At 47.3% G+C, this 18,090-nt stretch overlaps 1 protein-coding gene across 1 annotated transcript in view; it reads left to right on the plus strand.

Moving 5' to 3' along the window:
• Window positions 1–15,050, plus strand: part of PPP1R14C (protein phosphatase 1, regulatory (inhibitor) subunit 14C) — a gene marked incomplete at its 5' end in the record, with an annotated part of 76,831 nt that extends 61,781 nt beyond the window's left edge. Inside the window, one exon of the mRNA XM_012735102.1 lies at window positions 13,510–15,050. Coding sequence (XP_012590556.1) covers window positions 13,510–13,584 — 75 coding nt within the window. The remainder of the gene's footprint in view (window positions 1–13,509) is intronic.
• Window positions 15,051–18,090: the final 3,040 nt, after the last annotated feature.

Below are 18,090 nucleotides of genomic sequence, written 5' to 3' on the forward strand. Positions count from 1 at the left end.
GGCCTTGAGTCCCACTCTCCCCCAGTTGTTGTTTTTTTTTTTTAAATATTTATTTATTTGTACATACAGAGCTGGGGTACAGGCTAGAGGCTCAGGGGCGGTGAGAGGCTTCACCAAAGACAGAGTGGGGAGCAAAACAGGCAGATGGACAAAGTGCACTGCTGAGGGGAGCAGCAGGCGGGTCAGGAGAGGTCTGCCGCGCCATGTGGTCACCTCCGGGGCAGGCGGGGATCGAACTCATGAGGAAGTGGCTTTAGATTCTCAGTGCTGTGCCACCAGGGAGGGCCTCTCCCCCAGTTTTTGTGGTATCTTGGGAGCAAAATATCTATACTTATTAACAGCAATACAATTAAGTGAAAATGGAGACTCTTGCCCCCTAGAGTGAAAGTATCCCTTATCTCTCAGGGGCCTGAGATGAGTGGATGTCACAGCTGAGTGTTCCTCAGAGTCCAGAGGAGGAAAGAAGGAAAAGACACAGGTCTGTGAGTGAGCATCACTGTGTTCTTTGTGTAGCTCTTGGTTCCTAGACGTGAAAATGGTATAAAGTGCTACAGAATTTTAGTCAAGTTCATTATTGTGTTCAATGGCCAATTCAGAAAACATTGGATTGTTTTGTCTTTGGGTTTATTTTATTCATAATAAGCAGGGTTACCATAATAAATATAGTACCTAACCTTTCCCAGAGTTCACATCACAGTAACAGACACTCTTGCTTAATCCTCAAAACCATGACTTGAAGTAGAGGGCTTGAAGTACTTGTCTGAAACCTCACAGCAATAAGTTGAGGGGCAAGCACTGAACCCCGATTTTCTGATACCAGACTTGTGTCATTTCCATTGTGTGGTCTCCCTCAGCTACTTGAGTCAGCAAGACATTTGGGACATTACAGGACGGCGAATTATCTCAACTAAATGCCTAATACTGGCGTTCTTTTTAAAGCAGCTGTCTCTGGAGGTGCTAGTTTTTGATCAAAGGATTTTACATGCAATTATTATGCCCCTTTGAAGTTAGAAATGTAAGGAGGATGTCTTTGCTGACTCACAGACATTGATTTATAGTCTCATTGCAAGGTAGGGTAGGGGGTGGAAGGAAGGCTGGTCTTGGAGTAACCGAGCTGAGCCTCCACTTCCTCCACAAAGGATATTGTGATAAACACCTCCCTGGGTTTCCTAAGGATTATTTGCAATGATGATAATTTGAGAGATAGTAGCAGTAATCACAGCTGAACAATCACTAAGCACACATCAGGCACCACTTGAGTCACGTGACTTCACAGCAGCGCTTTGAGGTTGACACTGCTGTTATCAGCGAAGGCATTTGAGAGATAGCACAGCTGTGTAATTTGCCCAAGGTGACCTAACGATTAAGCAGAGAAGTCAGGAGATGTGTGAAAGGACAGAGTGAAAGCACACGCTCATTGAATCTGATCCTGCAACAGGTAATGTCTCGTGTAATGTTATATAGGTCCAGTGCCCACATTCATCAATAATAATATTTTGAGTCATTCATTTTGAAGAATAGTCTTTTAAAAATCTGCTCATTTTTGGCATGTCACGTTCCGTTGTTTAGGTGCCTCGGTTTCTTCCTTTGAGGGCCCTCGGTTAATACGAAAAACAGTTGTATTTACCCATTTTGAGTCATACTCCAAAACGTGGCGTCCTGATATGAAAATCTTTTCTGATTTGGCCCCTTTAAAACACAGCAGTAGAGTTGCTGTTGCCACACTAATGCAGGGACTGACTAGGAAGATGATAGCTTAATGATTTTCCCTTGAGTAAATGCCATTTTATTTGAGTCAGTGCCAGCGATGCTCTTGATGTTAAAATAGAGCTGATTTAATGGTAGAAAAGATGTTTCTATAACAAGAAGAAAAGGAGGGACTTTATCATGGTTACGATTTGGATTTTAATGCTCAGAAGTGAAAGCCCAGTGGACCTTGTGGGAATGAGGGGGCGCTAGGCAGCTGCCCAGGCTGAGGGAGCTTCAGTGCTTCACTCTTTTGTCTGGTTTTCACATTTTAGGGTCACATGAGTACCTCCATTGTGCAGGGGCGGTAGACGAAACTCATTTATCTGGTCTCCAGGGTATCTGTCCTGCCATCTGCTGGGGGCGTTGTCAGTCCCATCAGTGGACTTTTAAAATCTCTCTCTATGGTTGAAGGTGGCTGTGCACTGCTCTCTGATAAGCACCAGATTTCTCTTTCTGTGCATTTATTTCATTTTGTAAAATAGAGTGTGCTATTGCCTGTCACCTCAGCAATCAAAGCCTATAAAATGGCAAGCATCACGGGCCCATGCAGCATGATTCAGTCTGTGAGTAGGTGGGTTCCAGTAATGCTGGAATTCTGGAATCCAGTACTGCTGGGTTATGGTGGTGTCACACTGTCAGACAGTGCAGAAAGGGACGTCTGAGAGTGGTTTGCGAGCGTGACTGGTGTTTTCAGAAAGGCAGCCCTCTGTTCTTCCCAGTCGGCGGTAGAAAGGCAGAGGCTCCTTTGCTGGGATGTCACTTCTCACTTTCAAGGGCTTGCTGGGGCCATCGTCAGCTACCCTGCTCACATCAGCTCTCCATCCGTTCAGCTTTTCACCGGTCGTGTAAGCTCTTGTGCAATTTACATACAGATGGAAATACCTGGAAGCACTCAGAATCCCTGTTCATTGGGGTGATTGCAGTGAAAGAAATATGAACTGGATATTTGCAACACAGAGAGGCTGAGTGGGTGATTGGAAGACAAGTTGGATATTCTGCTTTGCTCTTTTTATTCACTTGCTCAATTTTTTAAAAAAGATTTATTTACTTGTTCATACAGAACTGGGGTATAGGCCAGAGGTGTGGGTCGGTGAGAGGATTCACCAGAGACAGCAGAGAACAGAACAGGCAGATTGACAAAGTACACTGCTGAGGGGAGCAGTGGGCGGGTCAGGAGAGGTCTGCCACGAGATTTTTTTTTTTAGATTTTTATTTACTTATTTATGTTTGTATAGAAGAACTGGGTGTAGGCCAGAGGTGTAGGGGAAGTGGTGAGAGGACTCATCAAAGACAGAGTGGGGAGCAGAACAGGTGGAGCTACTGAAATACACTGCTGAGGGAGCAGCGGGTGAGTCAGCAGACGTCTGATGCACCCTGGCCCGGGGATTGAACTAAAGACACAGAGGTGGGCCTTTGTGGTGATGGTGCTGAGATTTAACCCCTAGGCCATCAAGTATTCCCCACTCAATTAATGTTTATTGAAAATCTATACATCTGTAACTAATCTAGGGACTTAAATAAAAAGTGAAACTCCCACAGTTAATAATGGAAAGAATTCAACTGTTCAAAGAATATTAAAATAGGACGAACAAGATCGACATGCCTTTTATAAAGGGTTCAGCCTATCTCTTCGCAGCCAAATTATTACTTAACAAAATGTTGGCTTCTCTCCTGCCCACCTGTGACTATGTAGGTGTTTTTTCATTCTCCTTTCCTAATAAACCTGTCCTTTTAAAATGGTAAAACAACAACAACAAAAACCCATAGACAAAATATTGTTTTAGGAGATTCATACTTGCTAGCAAAGCTGAAGAAGCATAATTCACTCCAGTTTAATAGGTTTGATATTCTACATGCAGGGGAATTTTTTTTTTAATCTGTCAGTTATGGATTACAGTTCTGCACTCATTTTCTGGTCCATGTTCAGTACTACTGGCAAAGTTAGGGAGCAGTCAAAAAGACCATCCTTAGATCTGATACTGGCTGCAAGTTCAAGGGTCCCCAGGACCATAGTCATGTTGGATTATTTGCTAGAAGGACTCACAGAAGCCAGCGAAAGTTGTTATCCCCTATGGTTATGGTTTATTACAGTGAGAGGCTATAGATGAATATTGACCAAGGAAAATTACTTGGGCCAGTCCAGCTTCCAGCTGTCCTCCCCCAGTGGAGTCATGTACAGTGCTGTTTTTCTCAGCTGAGATATGTGATAATAGGTACAGAACATTGCCAATCAGGGACCTTCTCCTGGTTGTCCAGAGTATCTGTGAACCTTAGTCACATAGATATGGTTGACGATCCATGTGGCTGGTCTCAGTGTCCAGCTGATTCCATATGACACAGAGCCTCCACCCTGAATCACAATGTTAGGCTCTCTAGGGTAGCCTAGGGAACCCAGGTAGACAAAACCATTAAAAAATTTATTTATTTATACATACTGAACTGGGGTACAGGCCAAAGGTGCAGGGGGGCTGGTGAGAGGCTTCACCAGAGACAGAGTGGGGAGCAGAACAGGCAGACTGATGAAGTACACTGCTGAGGGGTACAGCAGGTTGGTCAGGAGAGGTCTGCCACGCCATGTGGTCACCATCTGGCCAGGGATCGAATTTATATTGTAGTGACTTCGATAGTTTCATAGTGCTGTGCTTTAACCTGTTGTGCCACCAGGGAGGGCCCACAAAACCACTTTAATCAGGCAGAACATTGCAGGGGTTTAGAGTTCATCCCCCAGGAGCAGAGTCTGAAGATTAGATCTCTTTTTGGGTGAGGTTCAATTCCTTAGCACACACTTTTAGAAGCAGAATGCCTATGAGAATGATATTAGTGACATAAGGAAGAAAGAAAGAGATTCCATTATAGGGAGAGCCACATGACTCTTGCTTTTGGATGCCCCAAACCCCCAAAATGCTGGTTATTTTTACAGTAGATGTGATGGAAAACATCTATTTCAAAAGAGCCAGGGACCTCTAGGTGGCTGGCATTTTCAAATGATTGATTGTGACATTATGGCCTTTTCTTTTTTCAATAAATGCAGAATGAATGATTGTTTAAAAACGAATCAACCCTACACCAAAAACAGCTCCTTGTTGTCTTTTTACATTTGACGTATCACAACAAAAGAAAGAATATAAATTAAAAGCAATTTAAACATAACTTTGAAAAACTGATTTCAAATAGGTTGGAAATTGGTTTCTTTCATTTTGACAGGATTCAGGTATTTGAGATAAATAAATCTCTCTCATTGATAATGGGATCATTGATACAATTACTTGAGTTTCTTCAATGATTATAGATTAGGAGATCATAAGCTTGCTGAATTTACTCCATGATTGTTGTGATTGAATTAACTGTTCTTTTAATTCTGTGAAACTTTTTGGTAAGAGACGGGAAAGTTAAATGCTGCTAAGTTTAGTGTCCTGCTGTACACAAATGAAAACTAGAATTTGGGTATAAAATAAATTTGTCTAAAAGCAATGGTTTGAATCTGAAATAGATTAATGGGCTGCTCTCACCGATGGAAGAAATGAATCTTTGAAGCTGGCTCATCAAGAAAAGAAATGGACAAATCGGTGTCAATTATTTTAAGTGAAAGGCAGGGGGACCCCTCCAGAAGGTGGCTAAGACTTCCAGGAATTTCTGTTGACAGAGTGGTTGTAACAACAGCAGCTGCAAACCCACAACAAACTTGTAAGCCCCTTTGCAGATCATAAAAAGCAGGTCAGCTCTGGTGTGCCTTGCTGGCAAAGGAACCTCTCTAGAGATAAACAACATCTCCTTCTTTGTCCCCCTAAAGAGGGGGAGGGTGCGATATTTCAGCGGTGAGTGACCGTGCCTATGGCGCTGAACAATGCCCGTGACAGCAGAGAGCAAGCTGCAGCCTCCCCAGAGCAAGCACCACCTGGGGATGTCTGTCAGTGCCGACTGCAGATTCGCCACCTGTCCCATTGGCCTGAGGTGTGGCTGGGATATCCAAGTCACTGAAAGTTTGCACTGTGGATTTTCAAATACTTTGCCAGTTACTTGGGTCAGGATATTTTGCCATTCAGAATGGTTTTCGGATGTTGCCACCTGTTTTGCTTTTCCCGTGGCGCTCACTTATGTAAACTTTGGTGGATCTGGAAATTCTCTCTGCCTACTTGATCACACCTTTCCTGATTCCCACCTTGCCTCTTGAGTGCTAGGCTTCTCAGAAGAGGTGTCAGGAAAGTGGATAAAAGTTGGGTTTCATTTTGCAGTGCAGGTGACCCTGGAGCAGGTGACCCAGACAGACTGGTGCATTGACTGGGGTGCTAGGGGACACGGCACTGAGGGGTGTCGCTGCCCCATGTGGAGCCTTCAGAACCTTCATGGCGGTTTCTCTGCACCCTCTTGTGCTCTGCAGAAGGGATGCATGACACTGTTTGCAAATGCCGATCGAGCATCGAGAGTTCTGCTAGGTTCTGCTTCTGCGAGCTCGCCTGATGGACACAGTTACAGTGGTCCACACACCGTTCACTAAAGGGCGTTTTAAATAATTTCTTTTGAGAGTTCTTTTTAGGAAATTCTTCAAAGTAAAGAGCTGAAGTATCACATGCGTTTATCTCTTTAAATGACTTGAAAGATGACATAATTCAGTTTAATTATATTCCAAGCATGGTTGTGTGGTGTCTCTGGTTCCTACTTTCCCATGGACCATCTGGGTTCAAGCATCGCCGTATCATCAGGGAGGGTGACAGATGACTCACTGGGTGACCAGGGAAGGGTCCCAGACGCCTGGCCATGGTGATAATTACAGAACTGGGGTCCATCTGCTGCCTCTGACCCAGGCCAGCATGGGTGGGAGGGGTGGGAGCCGACACCCCAGGGCCCAGGGGGACCTTGGGACAATAGCTCAGAGCAGAGAGTGGCTCTGAGGCTGTGACAGCGGCACACAGCAGAAACTCCCGCACCAGGCAGGACCTTCTGTTTCTACAGCTGCTGCCAGACCCCCTCGGAAACGGACTTTGGCTTCTTTTTGTTCCTAGAAATCAGGTGACTGCCTGTTCCATAAAGTCAGCTTTCCAAGCTTGCTGGAAATGTCTCTTTTCTCTCTGTTGCTGCCTTGAAAGCGCTCTCCTGTGTCTATCTGTGTGTGTGGTGTGTAGGTACATGTATGCTTGTCTACGGGTGTGGCTATGTGTATGTGTGTTGTGTGCACGGCCTTGCGCATGGTATGTGTGCGGGTGCGTGTATGTATGTATGTGTGTGGAGTGTGTGTGTGTGTGTGTGTGTGTGTGTGTTAGTAGCTTCCTGCTGGCGTTCCTTTCCTTTGCAATCTTAGGGTCCACTCTTCCCCAAATGTTTCCCACCTTCCCTAACTCCCTCCAGGTCAGCTAGCCTTCTGGTGCTTAAAGCCAAACCTCTAGAACCTTCTTCCACAGTACATAGGGCCAGCTGACACTGTGCATAGTTCTACCCGCCCCGCCCCCCACCCCAATTGATGCACAAACATTCCAGTGTGCTCTCTCTGCTCCTTCATTTGGAGCAGAGTTGCATGAGTTAGTAGCTTCCTGCTGACGTTCTTTCCTTTGCAAACCTCTGAGTGCCTCCTGTATATTAAACATCTCGTGTACATTAAACAAAGATGAATAGGACTCTTGTCGCCAAGTGGGGGGTGACAAATATGCACATGGATTATCTTACATGCTTTATAGCTATATAAATATTTTGCAATTTTTCTCCTTCAGCTTGCTTATTTTACCCAAATTAGATTTCTGAGGTTTGTCCATGTTGACACAGGCGCGCTTTCATTCATTTGATTGCTGTTCAGGGTTCCTAGCCATCAGGGTACCCTTACATACTTAACCATTGTTCTGGTGAGCTTCCCTTAGGCTGTGTCCAGCTTTTCATTATTACGAACAATGATGCAATAAAACAGCTACTCTTGACCTTGCATCCCAATGAACGTTTCCCAAGCCATGGCGGACGTGGAGCTGTTCAGTGTTTGGCCTGGGTGAGAGAGCCCCTCTTCTGACCTCATTATTCCCCCGGAGGTATTGCCATACGTCATTTTTTTTTTTAACCTATCTGATAATCGCTCATTATTCTAACACGCCCGCTCCTGACTGCTCACTAACGGCAGTCGGAGGCCTCTCCCTGCCCCCACCTTGCGCTTGGGCAGCTCATGTTTCCTGCTCCGAGAATTTCCATCGAAAACGCTTTGTCCGCCTTTAACTCGGTGTTTTCCTTGTTGATTTGTAAGAGCTCTTTACATATGTTGGACGAAATTCCGTTGACCTCCATGTAGGTTGTAAATAGATTGTCCTGAACCGTGGAGTTTTTTCCCCCACTGGTATTATCTTTGTGAACTGGAGTTTTACATGTTCGCTGATGTCAGATTTTTGACGAGGCACAAAGGCAGGTGGGCGGCGACTGTGGTTGCTGGTACCGTGTGAGGGAGCTCATGGGTGTGTTTGTGTGTGTGCACATGATTGTGCATGGGCGTGAGCTTGTGTGAGTGTGCGTGAGTGCATCTGTGTGTGAGTACGAGTGTCTGTCTTTGTGACTGTGAGAGAGAGAGAGCAGGAAGAAGTCGAGCTAAGAGACTGGGAGGGAGAGAGAGCAGGAAGAAGTAGAGCTAAGAGACTGGGAAGTACCCCTGCAAGGAATGTTTTCAAGTCCCTCTCCAACACTCCCTGCTGTGAAGAGCAAACAGACTGGCTTATAACTCCCTGAGAGGGGAAGTCAGCAGTGGAAGTGGCTCTTAGGGTGACTGAATTTGCTGGGTGTGACCTAGACCTTGGGAGAGAAGAGGTCAAAGGCAGGGAAGCTGGGAGGAAGGTGTTGCAACCCTAGATCAGGTGAGCGAGAGGCTGGTGTGGATCCCCTTGGCCCATGGAGCCTGTCTCCTGAGGCCGCAGGGGACCAGGGCCACAGACCCTGCGGCGGGCACCCCCTGGCGTATCTGCCTTCACTGTCCAGCCCTTCCTCGGGGCTCGGGAGGTTGGGGTGGGAGTGGTGGGCCTGTGTTTGCATTTGTACAGTCTAGAAACCTTTTCAGTGTAATCTCGACGATGACAGTGTTGATGGTAGTGTCAAGGGGTAAAGGGAACACCCCTGAACCCTTGGGGTTCTTCTAGGCCGCAAAATCATCAAGAAAGCATCAGACAGGTTGATAGGAGACAGCCATTTTCAATGTGACAATCACCTGTGGTCTGTGTGAGTGGGAGACGTCCATCAGGACCGAGCAGCTCGCCCGCCTGCCCTTGGTCACCACCTTGCATGGCGCAGTGAAGGCAGGGGACGTTGAAGAAAAGGGAAGTCAGGGTTTGCCGGGGAGAATGAAGGGACTTTTTGCCTTGTCAGCAGGAGAGAATTAAGGAGATTAGGTCCCCTGGTTGCACCGTTTCTGGGTGACCCCGAGGGCCCCTCCTCATAGAGGATTTCCCTTCTCAGCTGAGGTGGCTCTAGGCGGGCTTGGAGGCTCCTCCTCCTTCTGCCACCGAGCTCTTAGCCTCTGTTTCTCTGCTTTGTGCATGGTCATGGAGATTCAGTTCTCGGGAGCTACCGCTTCAGCCCAGGAGGGTGATTTGCCCAACTGCAGTTCAGTGAGCTGTCTGGAGGACACGGTCTGGTCCGTAGCAGCCAGGGGGACTTAGCAGCTGGGAGCAGATTCTGGGGAGCAGCACTCGGAGGGGGATTTGGACAAACGCCACTGAGGAGACGCCTCTTGTCTTGAAATGATAGAGCAAGTATTTGTTTGCTCCAGAGAAACTTAAACTGAAGTTGTTAGCTGAAATGGTATCTGAAACCTTAGGATACCAAAGTGGACAGATCTTAAAAAACTGGTTCAGCTAATAAAGTCTTTGGGGTCCACCCTGGTGGCACAAAGGGCTAAGTCTAGGCACTAGGAAGCTACCGGCAGTCACTGCAACACTGAATTCTAACCCCCCCAGAGAGGTGACCCACAGGGCGCAGCAGATCTCTCCTGTCCAGACCTCTGCTCCCCTCAGCAGTGTGTTTCAGTCAATCTGCCTGTGAAGCCTCTCACCCTCTACACCTCTGGCCTGTATCCCAGTTCTTGTAAGAATAAGTAAATAAATCTTTAAAAAACTTATCTTTAAGGAGTGGTAAAGGGAGAGAAGGGGAGGGGAGGGAGAAAGGGAAGGTTCAACCATGCAGAGCAGTGATTCTGGATTCCAGATGGATCCTGGATGCCATATATATATGGCAGTGTGTGTGTGTGTGTGTGTGTGTGTGTATTTTTAAAAAAGATTTATTTATTTATTCACACAGAACTGGGGTATAAGCCAGAGGTGCTGGGTTGGTGAGAGGCTTCACCAGAGACAGAGTGGGGAGCAGAACAGGCAGGTTGATGAAGTACACTGCTGAGGGGAGCAGCGGGCGGGTGAGAGAGGTCTGCTGCTCCATGTGGTCACCTCCGGGGCAGGGGATGGAACACAGTGAAGCGGTTGCGGCCAGCTTGCAGTGCTGCTCCTAACTTGTTGCACCTCCAGGGAGGGTCTGATGCCTTATATTAATGCAGAGCTTCTAATCTCTCGGAGTCCCAGAAGCTATGACCTTCTTTAGCCTGACACCTGCTGTGTTGCGAAGCTGTGTGCACCATGGAAACAGCCTTATAGATTTTCCTTTTTCTGGCCAGTGATAAAATGTCTGCGTCTGACACTCTCGGGGTGCTCAGCCCCAATGGCAGTCCCTCCCCCCAGGTGTCTGCGTGGCCCATGTTCTCAGGCACTGTGATTCTGTGCTATCGCATGTCTACAAATGACCATCTGTGTCTCTTGCTTCTGGTAGAAGAAGAAAAGCAAGTGACCTTTTAGGTTTTTGCTTGGTTTAGTTGAAAACCATGGCTCTTGAGATAGACTGAAGATAACTGCTTGGCTGCTGGCCAGCGTGGTCCTGAGCACGTCTCAGGCAGGCTAGGCCAGCTCTAGAGTGTTAGGAGGTGAGTGAGTCTGGAAGGAGTCAATGTGCTTTTCACTGTTTCTTTCCAACTTAAGAGGCATTGAGCAGCTCGCAGTCCCTCATAGGAGAACATCTGTGTTCTTGTGATTTCTCAACTTACTCAGCTGAGCTCCTTCTTATGCAAATTCAATCAACAATGTAAAATATGCATTTAAGGTATATCAAGTTGTAGAAATAAATTATGTTATGTAAAATTTTAAATTAGTTTTTCATTAATGTTAATATACTGTAAATACCTGATGAGTTATTTAAAGTTCTTTATTATGGAGCTTTATGTACAGCATGAGCAATTGTTTGAGAAAATGTTGAATTTGAATTAAATGATCCAATCAATTACTTTTGTCCTGCAGAAGAAAGTTTTGCACTGTAGGGTACATTTTTTTTTCTTGGTGATTTTAGCCTTTGTTTTGATGATCTTTATGAAGGTAAGTTATAAAAATAGCACATATTACCTATCCGAGCTGCTAACAAGATAAATGATAGGGTTTGTGATTTTTGACTTGTGCTTTAAAAAAGAAAAAAAAGGAAATTGACATTCAAATACTGAAGTTTTTCACAGCCGCATTTGTGTAACTGACTCCACCAGCAAAACATTGACACTGTCTGTGCAATCGGAGTATGTGTGGCATAAGCCTCGCAGAAAAGGGGCAATCAGAAATGCATTTAGCTTTGCAGAATGGAAACTGAAGATAAGCCAGAAATCTGGGTACTCAGATGGAAGAGTGTCCGGGAGATTCATCTGGGGCCTCATTTCACAGTGTCACATGTATTCCATTTTGTCCAATTTCAGAGAGGGTGGTGGTTAAAGTGTTTATGTCCTTTGACCCACTTCTGAATAGCTCTTCAAAGGGAATCATTCAAAAGCAGATTTATGCACAAAGATGTTAATTGTGCCATTGTTCATAATTTGAAAAAGCCAGGAACCAACCACATATCCAAGAAAGGGGAAAGGAGTACATTGTAGAATATGCTTAATGCAAAACATTACATATACACAATAAAAGATTGTATGACCCTTAATTCTTTTTTAAATGATTAAATGTGAGGGGAAGCTTGTAACATAGTGCTAAGTGAAAAAAAAATCTATTTACACAGTCTGATCTTAATGAGATTAAAACATTTACCACAGAAGAAAATATGTTGGTTCATTTTGAGAAGTAATTGTTGCTGTTTTATATTTTCCAAGTTTTCTAGTAAAAACACATTACTTTTATAATTGCAGGAAGATTATTAAAAAAAGAAATTGTGGTGGCTAATGGGATAGTAAATATTTTGGCTTTTGTGTTTGGGCTGGAGAGCAGTGTGGGGTCATCAGGCTGGGAACCCTTGGGGGGGGCTGAAGCTGAGGGGGGTTGTAAGAGGGCTGGGACTGCCTGGGGCTGTTTCTCCCGCCCCTGATGAGACTAGGGTCCTGTGGCCCTGTGCTCAGATGGCCTCTGTGCCTGGTGCTTCCTCCACCAGTTCTCCTGAGCAGGAAGTCTGGTGGTCAGCTTTGTCTTTGACAAAGTAACTCTTGTCAAATGTTATCTCATAGACGTTATCTAATAAGCGGTAGACTGTTATTTTTAAACATGAGGTAGCAGTGGAAGATTCCTGAAGGTACTACATAGGAACTGTGAATGGGACAGCCTTGACCTCCACCTAGTGTGTGCCCCGAGGGGTGCTGGGGAGCAGTGCAGTTTCTCTAGTCTTTGGGGTCTCCTCCATGAATAAGTCACAGAATCATTTTAGTGGGGCTCCCTTTTAAAATAAAATTAAACTAGTTTACAAAATGCAGAGTCTATTGAGTATAAGTAGTGGTTCTTTAAATTTTTATTTCAGGTATGTGTATGTACTGAATTATATAAAAAACTTTAAAACTCTGATTTGCCGTTAAAAAAAAATCAGAAGACTCAGAGTGAACTAGACAGTGATCCTAGGTATGATTCTGGGAGCTACTTAGAAATGCCAGCACAGACACCTTCTCCAGACCCACTAAATCAGAAACTCTGCAGGTGGGCCACCTACCCGCGCTCAGTAAGAGCCTGCTGATTCCCACACACACTCAAACCGAAGAACCACTGGCCAGCCTGGCAGCCAGCTGGAAATGCAGATCCCCGGGCTGCACCCCAGAACTACTCCATCAGAGTCCACAAGCCCCCCCGAGAGGGTGATGTGCATTTATTTTATTCAGGGCTGGGAAGCACTGGTCTAACTCTCAGATGTTTGCAGGGGCCAGTCCAGTGAACCGGCCTCGTTTTCTCCCCCCAAAAGGAGAGCATTGTGGTATGAAGTTTAGACACTTCATTTTTAAAAAGTGTCTTTATTATACTAGTTGGGATGAACACTCAACTCATCAGTTGCTTGTCATGGACATCAGTTTGTTTGAAAGGCTTTAAACCCACATTTTACAAGAGTGACTCCCTCAACATCAACTTTTTTTTTTTTTTAAAGATTTATTTATTTATTCATACGGAACTGGGGTACAGGCCAGAGATGTGGAGGGTGAGAGGCTTCACCAGAGACAGAGTGGGGAGCAGAACAGGCAGATCGACGAAGTACACTGCTGAGGGGAGCAGCGGGCGGGTCAGGAGAGGTCTGCTGCGCCATGTGGTCACCTCCGGGGCAGGCGGGGATCGAACTCATGCGGAAGTGGCTTTAAGGTCTCAGTGCTGTGCTTTAACTCACTGTGCCACCAGGGAGGGCCCAACTTTTTTTTTTGAAAATAATAGTTTATTTTTACATCATTGTGTGCATTTTCCCACCGCAGTTGTAATCCCCGTGGGCTTCCCGTCACCAAATCACCCGTGTTCAACATCAACTTTTTCTGATCTCTTTTAGGACTTCATCAAGGAGCTGCTGTCACGGGTAAGGGGCATGAGGAAACTGAGCCCCCCACAGAAGAAGGCTGTATAATTCTGACCCAGGGGGGATTCTCCCAAGGCCAAGAAGGGACCCGGGGCTTGGACTTCATGAAGACTTTTCTTGAAGAATACTTGTCCTTATGAGCAACTTTTTATTTTGGGGGGGCTGTGGGGGGGAATCTATCACACATTTATTCGAGAGTGTTCCTTCTTCTTTTTAAGGGTTTTGTTGGTATCATATTTTAATGGTAACGGTGTTACGACTGCGGCTTCCGCGTGACCACACACACCCAAGGGTGGTCTGGCTCAGGCAGCATCTTGGAGAAATCAGGTGTTTAGGGAGGGTGGTTTTCTTACACCTAGTTTTGGTAATACTTTTTTCTTCAGTTGTACATTTGACTGAGTTGTTGAACGCCCCGTCCTTGTATATATCTACAGACAACTAAGTTAATACGTAGATGTGAGTTTTCTTTCACCCTGATGGAATGGCCTCGTGGTCGTCTTTTCATTGGAGGTCACAGCGAGTGTGCTTTCGAGAGGCCACTAGCTCTTCTTGGCATGAGCGCTGCTGACCTTCAACATTCACTTTATGCACCAAAGTGAAGCACTTGGTGTATCCGTTATTTGAATGAGCTACACTACAGACACGTTGAGTTGGTCAAGGGCTTAGTTTATGGACTTGATGTTTTTTCATTAATTGGGATGCTTTGCCAGGTCATGTACTTATTGCCTCATTTGTGGTATTTTAAAGTTTAATGAACCCTTACTTTGAAGGACTGTTTGGATTTTGAGAGAAATGCCCACGCGCTGGACTGGAGCTCTGCAGTGGAACAAGGAAGCACTGTGTAGCAACTAATTCTCTGCTTTCAACCAAATACTATGTATTGTTCTCTCTTCATGAAAGCATGTCATAAGGAAGTTAGCAAATGAAGTATCTGCCTCCTTAGAAGTAGATTCTGGTCACTTCTGTGCCTGGGCAGCATCAAACCAGAGGGGGGAAGCTGAGTGTGAAGAGATGAGGAAGACGCATTTCGTCTCGAGCGTGGACACAGGAGCCTTCGCTGGTGTGGCAGGGTGAGGATCACGTTTCTAACTTGTCTCTATAGCATACGCTAAAGCCGCTGGCTCCTGGCCCTAATTCTGCACCCTGATCCTTGCCTGGGGTGCCTGTCCTGCCCCTCTCAGTTACATCCCAGCTCCTTGGAGAGGGATCAGGATTCAGATGGGCATGTGCGGAGTCCACGGTGAGAGCAGAGGCTCTTCCTGGCCTCCGGGAGGTGGCCACTGCCTCCCCACGGAACTCCACCTCTCACCAGGTCCTAGGCGGCCCTGTCCGAGGACAGGGGTCAGGCATTTTATATCAAGGGTGCTCTGAACATATTTTATTTTTTAAAAGAACTATGTTTGTGAATTTTACGTATACTGGCAAGCTTTTGAAAATGTATTTAATTTTGTAATGTTTACCAATGGTTTATTTACGAGCTATTTACTCAAATAAATGGAGCTGCTTACACTCTGCTTGCGTGTTTGCCTCGAGAAGCATGGTATTGGGCTTGGCGGGGTTGTCTGCCTTATCTAGCTTTTCGTTCCAGGGGGCTTTCGGGTGAAAGCACAGGAGCTGAAGCACGTTCCTGGGTTGACAGGGAGGCAGAATGAGCTCCGTGCACAAAGCCCTGCCTGGCTTCTCCTAGGCCCTGAATCCCTTTTACCCAGGTGATACCAAGGTTTCAAATCAATGGATATAACAGTTGTTAAAATGCCACACTTGGGCCCCCCCCGGTGGTGCAACAGGTTAAAGCGCAGCACGATGGAGCTGGCCACAGCCACTGCAGCACGAGTTCGATCCCCACCCAGCGAGGTGACCCACATGGCGCAGCAGACCTCTCCTGACCCGCCCGCGGCTCCCCTCAGCAGTGTATTTCAGTCAATCTGCCTGTTCTGCTCCCCACTGTCTCTGGTGCATCCTCTCATCGCCTGTACCCCAGTTCTTATATGCATAAATAAATCTTCAGCAAAATGCCACACCCCCTATACATACAGAAACATACAGACCTTACAGGATTTCCATTAGGCTTGACTAGCCCAGAGTAGGACAAACTAAGAACAAACTTTCCCACCGGAGGCCTTGGATTGCACCCCCTAACATTCTCCCCACTTTTCCTTATTAAGGCCTGGCATCACCTGACCCCCCCAAAGTGCTCAAGCCATAAACTTGGGCTCCTCCTTGACTCCCTGCAGAGTAAATGGATTAAGGAGGCTTTTCAGCCCCACCAGCCTCTGTGGCTACCACCTGTGGCCTTGATCGTGCGTGCACAAGACACGTGGTTGGGGCGCACGTGCCTGATTGTGGACGCCTGCGTGTGGGTGTGTGTGCCTGTGTGTAGGAGGCTGGGATGGAAAAGCAGCAGCACCCCTCAAGTTGTGGTCTCCCTGCGTGTAACTGTTAAAGACGCCAAGGGCTTCAAAGTTCTCTTTTAAACTGTTGCAGCCCCTGGTGACCTACCAGCCTGGCATGGTTGCAAAGCACTTCCCCTGTCAGCTGCCAACTCACCCTCAGTGCCCAAGCTCTTCTCCCCGATAGGCCTCGGCTCTGTCCCTGGGGAAACCTCGTGTCCCCCTCCCTCTCTACTCAAAGCCCAGACCCGTCTGCGTTCATGGCAAGGAATGGGCCCTTCCCTCTCCCGCCATATCTTAATTCTGCCTACAGTCCATCCTACTGAATTCCTTGGGGTTTCTGCCAGCTTCTGTGTAATTTCTCCTCCGTGGTTTTGCAAAAGTGGCTGCCTCTTTCTGGAACATCCTACCGCTGTTCCTGTGGCTTTTGGAGAGCTGAATTTGATCCCCTCCTGTGTGTCCACAGCTTCCAGCCCTCAACCTGGGGTACACCTGTTTGGCTCTTCTGTGAGGCTGCAGGATCCTGGCTTTGGGGCTGGGCCCTACAAATCAAGCATGTGGTCCTGGGCTTCATTCCTCGAAGGAATCAATGTGCATTTGCTAGTTGAATAAGCAGGGTAAAATCTTCAAGAAAACTCCTTTGCCTCTTTCCCAGCTAGGATAGGGGTTCTCTGCCCTGATTGTGCATGTGAACATCCTGGGGCACTTTCACAGCTGACACTGTGGTCCGGGTCCTGCCTGGCTGAGGCAGAACCTGCAGGAGCAGCATGAGGCTTCTCCACGTTCCCGGAGTGAGCACCACTGGGCCAGGCGACTCCCGTCATCATGTTTATACTGCTGCTGCAGGTGGCAGCGATGACGGTGACACATTGACTGTTTCTCATTTTGTTTTCTCCTGGAGAAGCATGAAGGGCCAGCACCGGGGAGTGACTGAGTGTCCAGTTTCCACTGCGGTGCTCAGATGAGCACTGAGAAGCCTGAGTGTAAACTTCATGGAGCGGGGTCCATCTACAACACTCCTAACAATGGTCCCGCTCACTTACTCCCTTGCTAAACCTCTCCCTGCCTGATTTAATCCCGGCGTGACTCTTAGGAGGTAGATTGCATCACTCTCATGTTATGGATGATAACACCAATCCAGAGAGGCCAAGCTGCTTACCTGAGGTCACACAGTTCAGAGCTGGAGTCAAACCCAGTCCTGTCTGACTCAACCCCCTGGACCACGAGGCTCCCAGCCTCTTGCAGGTGGAGATGGTCCGTCCCACACACAGAGTGAAAACCAGTGATTAGCACCCCTGAGCTGCGGTGGGGACTGTAGCTGGAGTGGGGAGGGGACCCCCGGCCACCTGTGGGGTCTCCCCCTCTGCCCCGAGCACTCAGAGGATCCCGCTCTTGAGCTGAAACTCAGCCAACTGGTGCGGCTGTGCCTTTGTTTCCAAGCTCCTGTCTCCTTCCCTAAAAAAGCCCCTGGGCTGAGCGCTGAGCACAGACCTGCCTTTCATCAGTGTCCTGAGAACTTGGGAAAAGAGCAGCTGGAGCAGGGTGTGAATTCCTGTAACACACAGAGGTCTGATTTTCAACCACCTAAAACCCATGAGAGAGTGTGCGGCCCAGGGACAGAGTCCCAAAGACAGACAGCAGTGGTGACACCTGCTCCTTCCAGGATGAGATGTGGAGAAGCTGCTGTTTTCGAGCCAGGGGCATTTACCAAAGGATCCCGACATCAGGAGCCGCTGCCAAGGGCCGCCAGTTTGCCTGCCGCCTGCCGAAGTAGGAAGGGACACTTCTGGGGGCTGTCCTGCAGGTAAGTGAAGATGCTCAGGCTTTTGCACCACTGACTTCTGTGGCATCCACCTGCGGCCTTGAACGCAAGAGGCACGTGGGCGTGTGGGCTCGGGGTCTGCATGCCTGATGGTGCACACCTGGCGGATGGTGTGGGCACGTGTAAGTGGGCGCACCTGAGGCTGGAGGCTGAGTCTATAAAGACGGCATCACAGAGCGTGATGAGGATGGTGTCTCAGAGAGCGGCAGTGTAGCTGCAAGAGGAAAGACCGAGAGGTGACTCCAGAGCCAGGAGCCAGTCCTCGTGTGACTGAGCTTGGAGGAGGTAGACCAGACAGCTGAGGGGCACAGCCTCACCCTCACCGCATCTGGGCTCTGAGTC

This window comes from Condylura cristata, unplaced genomic scaffold, assembly GCF_000260355.1.
Source record: "Condylura cristata isolate star-nosed mole 26May11 unplaced genomic scaffold, ConCri1.0 scaffold00001, whole genome shotgun sequence".
Classification (NCBI taxonomy): domain Eukaryota; kingdom Metazoa; phylum Chordata; class Mammalia; order Eulipotyphla; family Talpidae; genus Condylura; species Condylura cristata.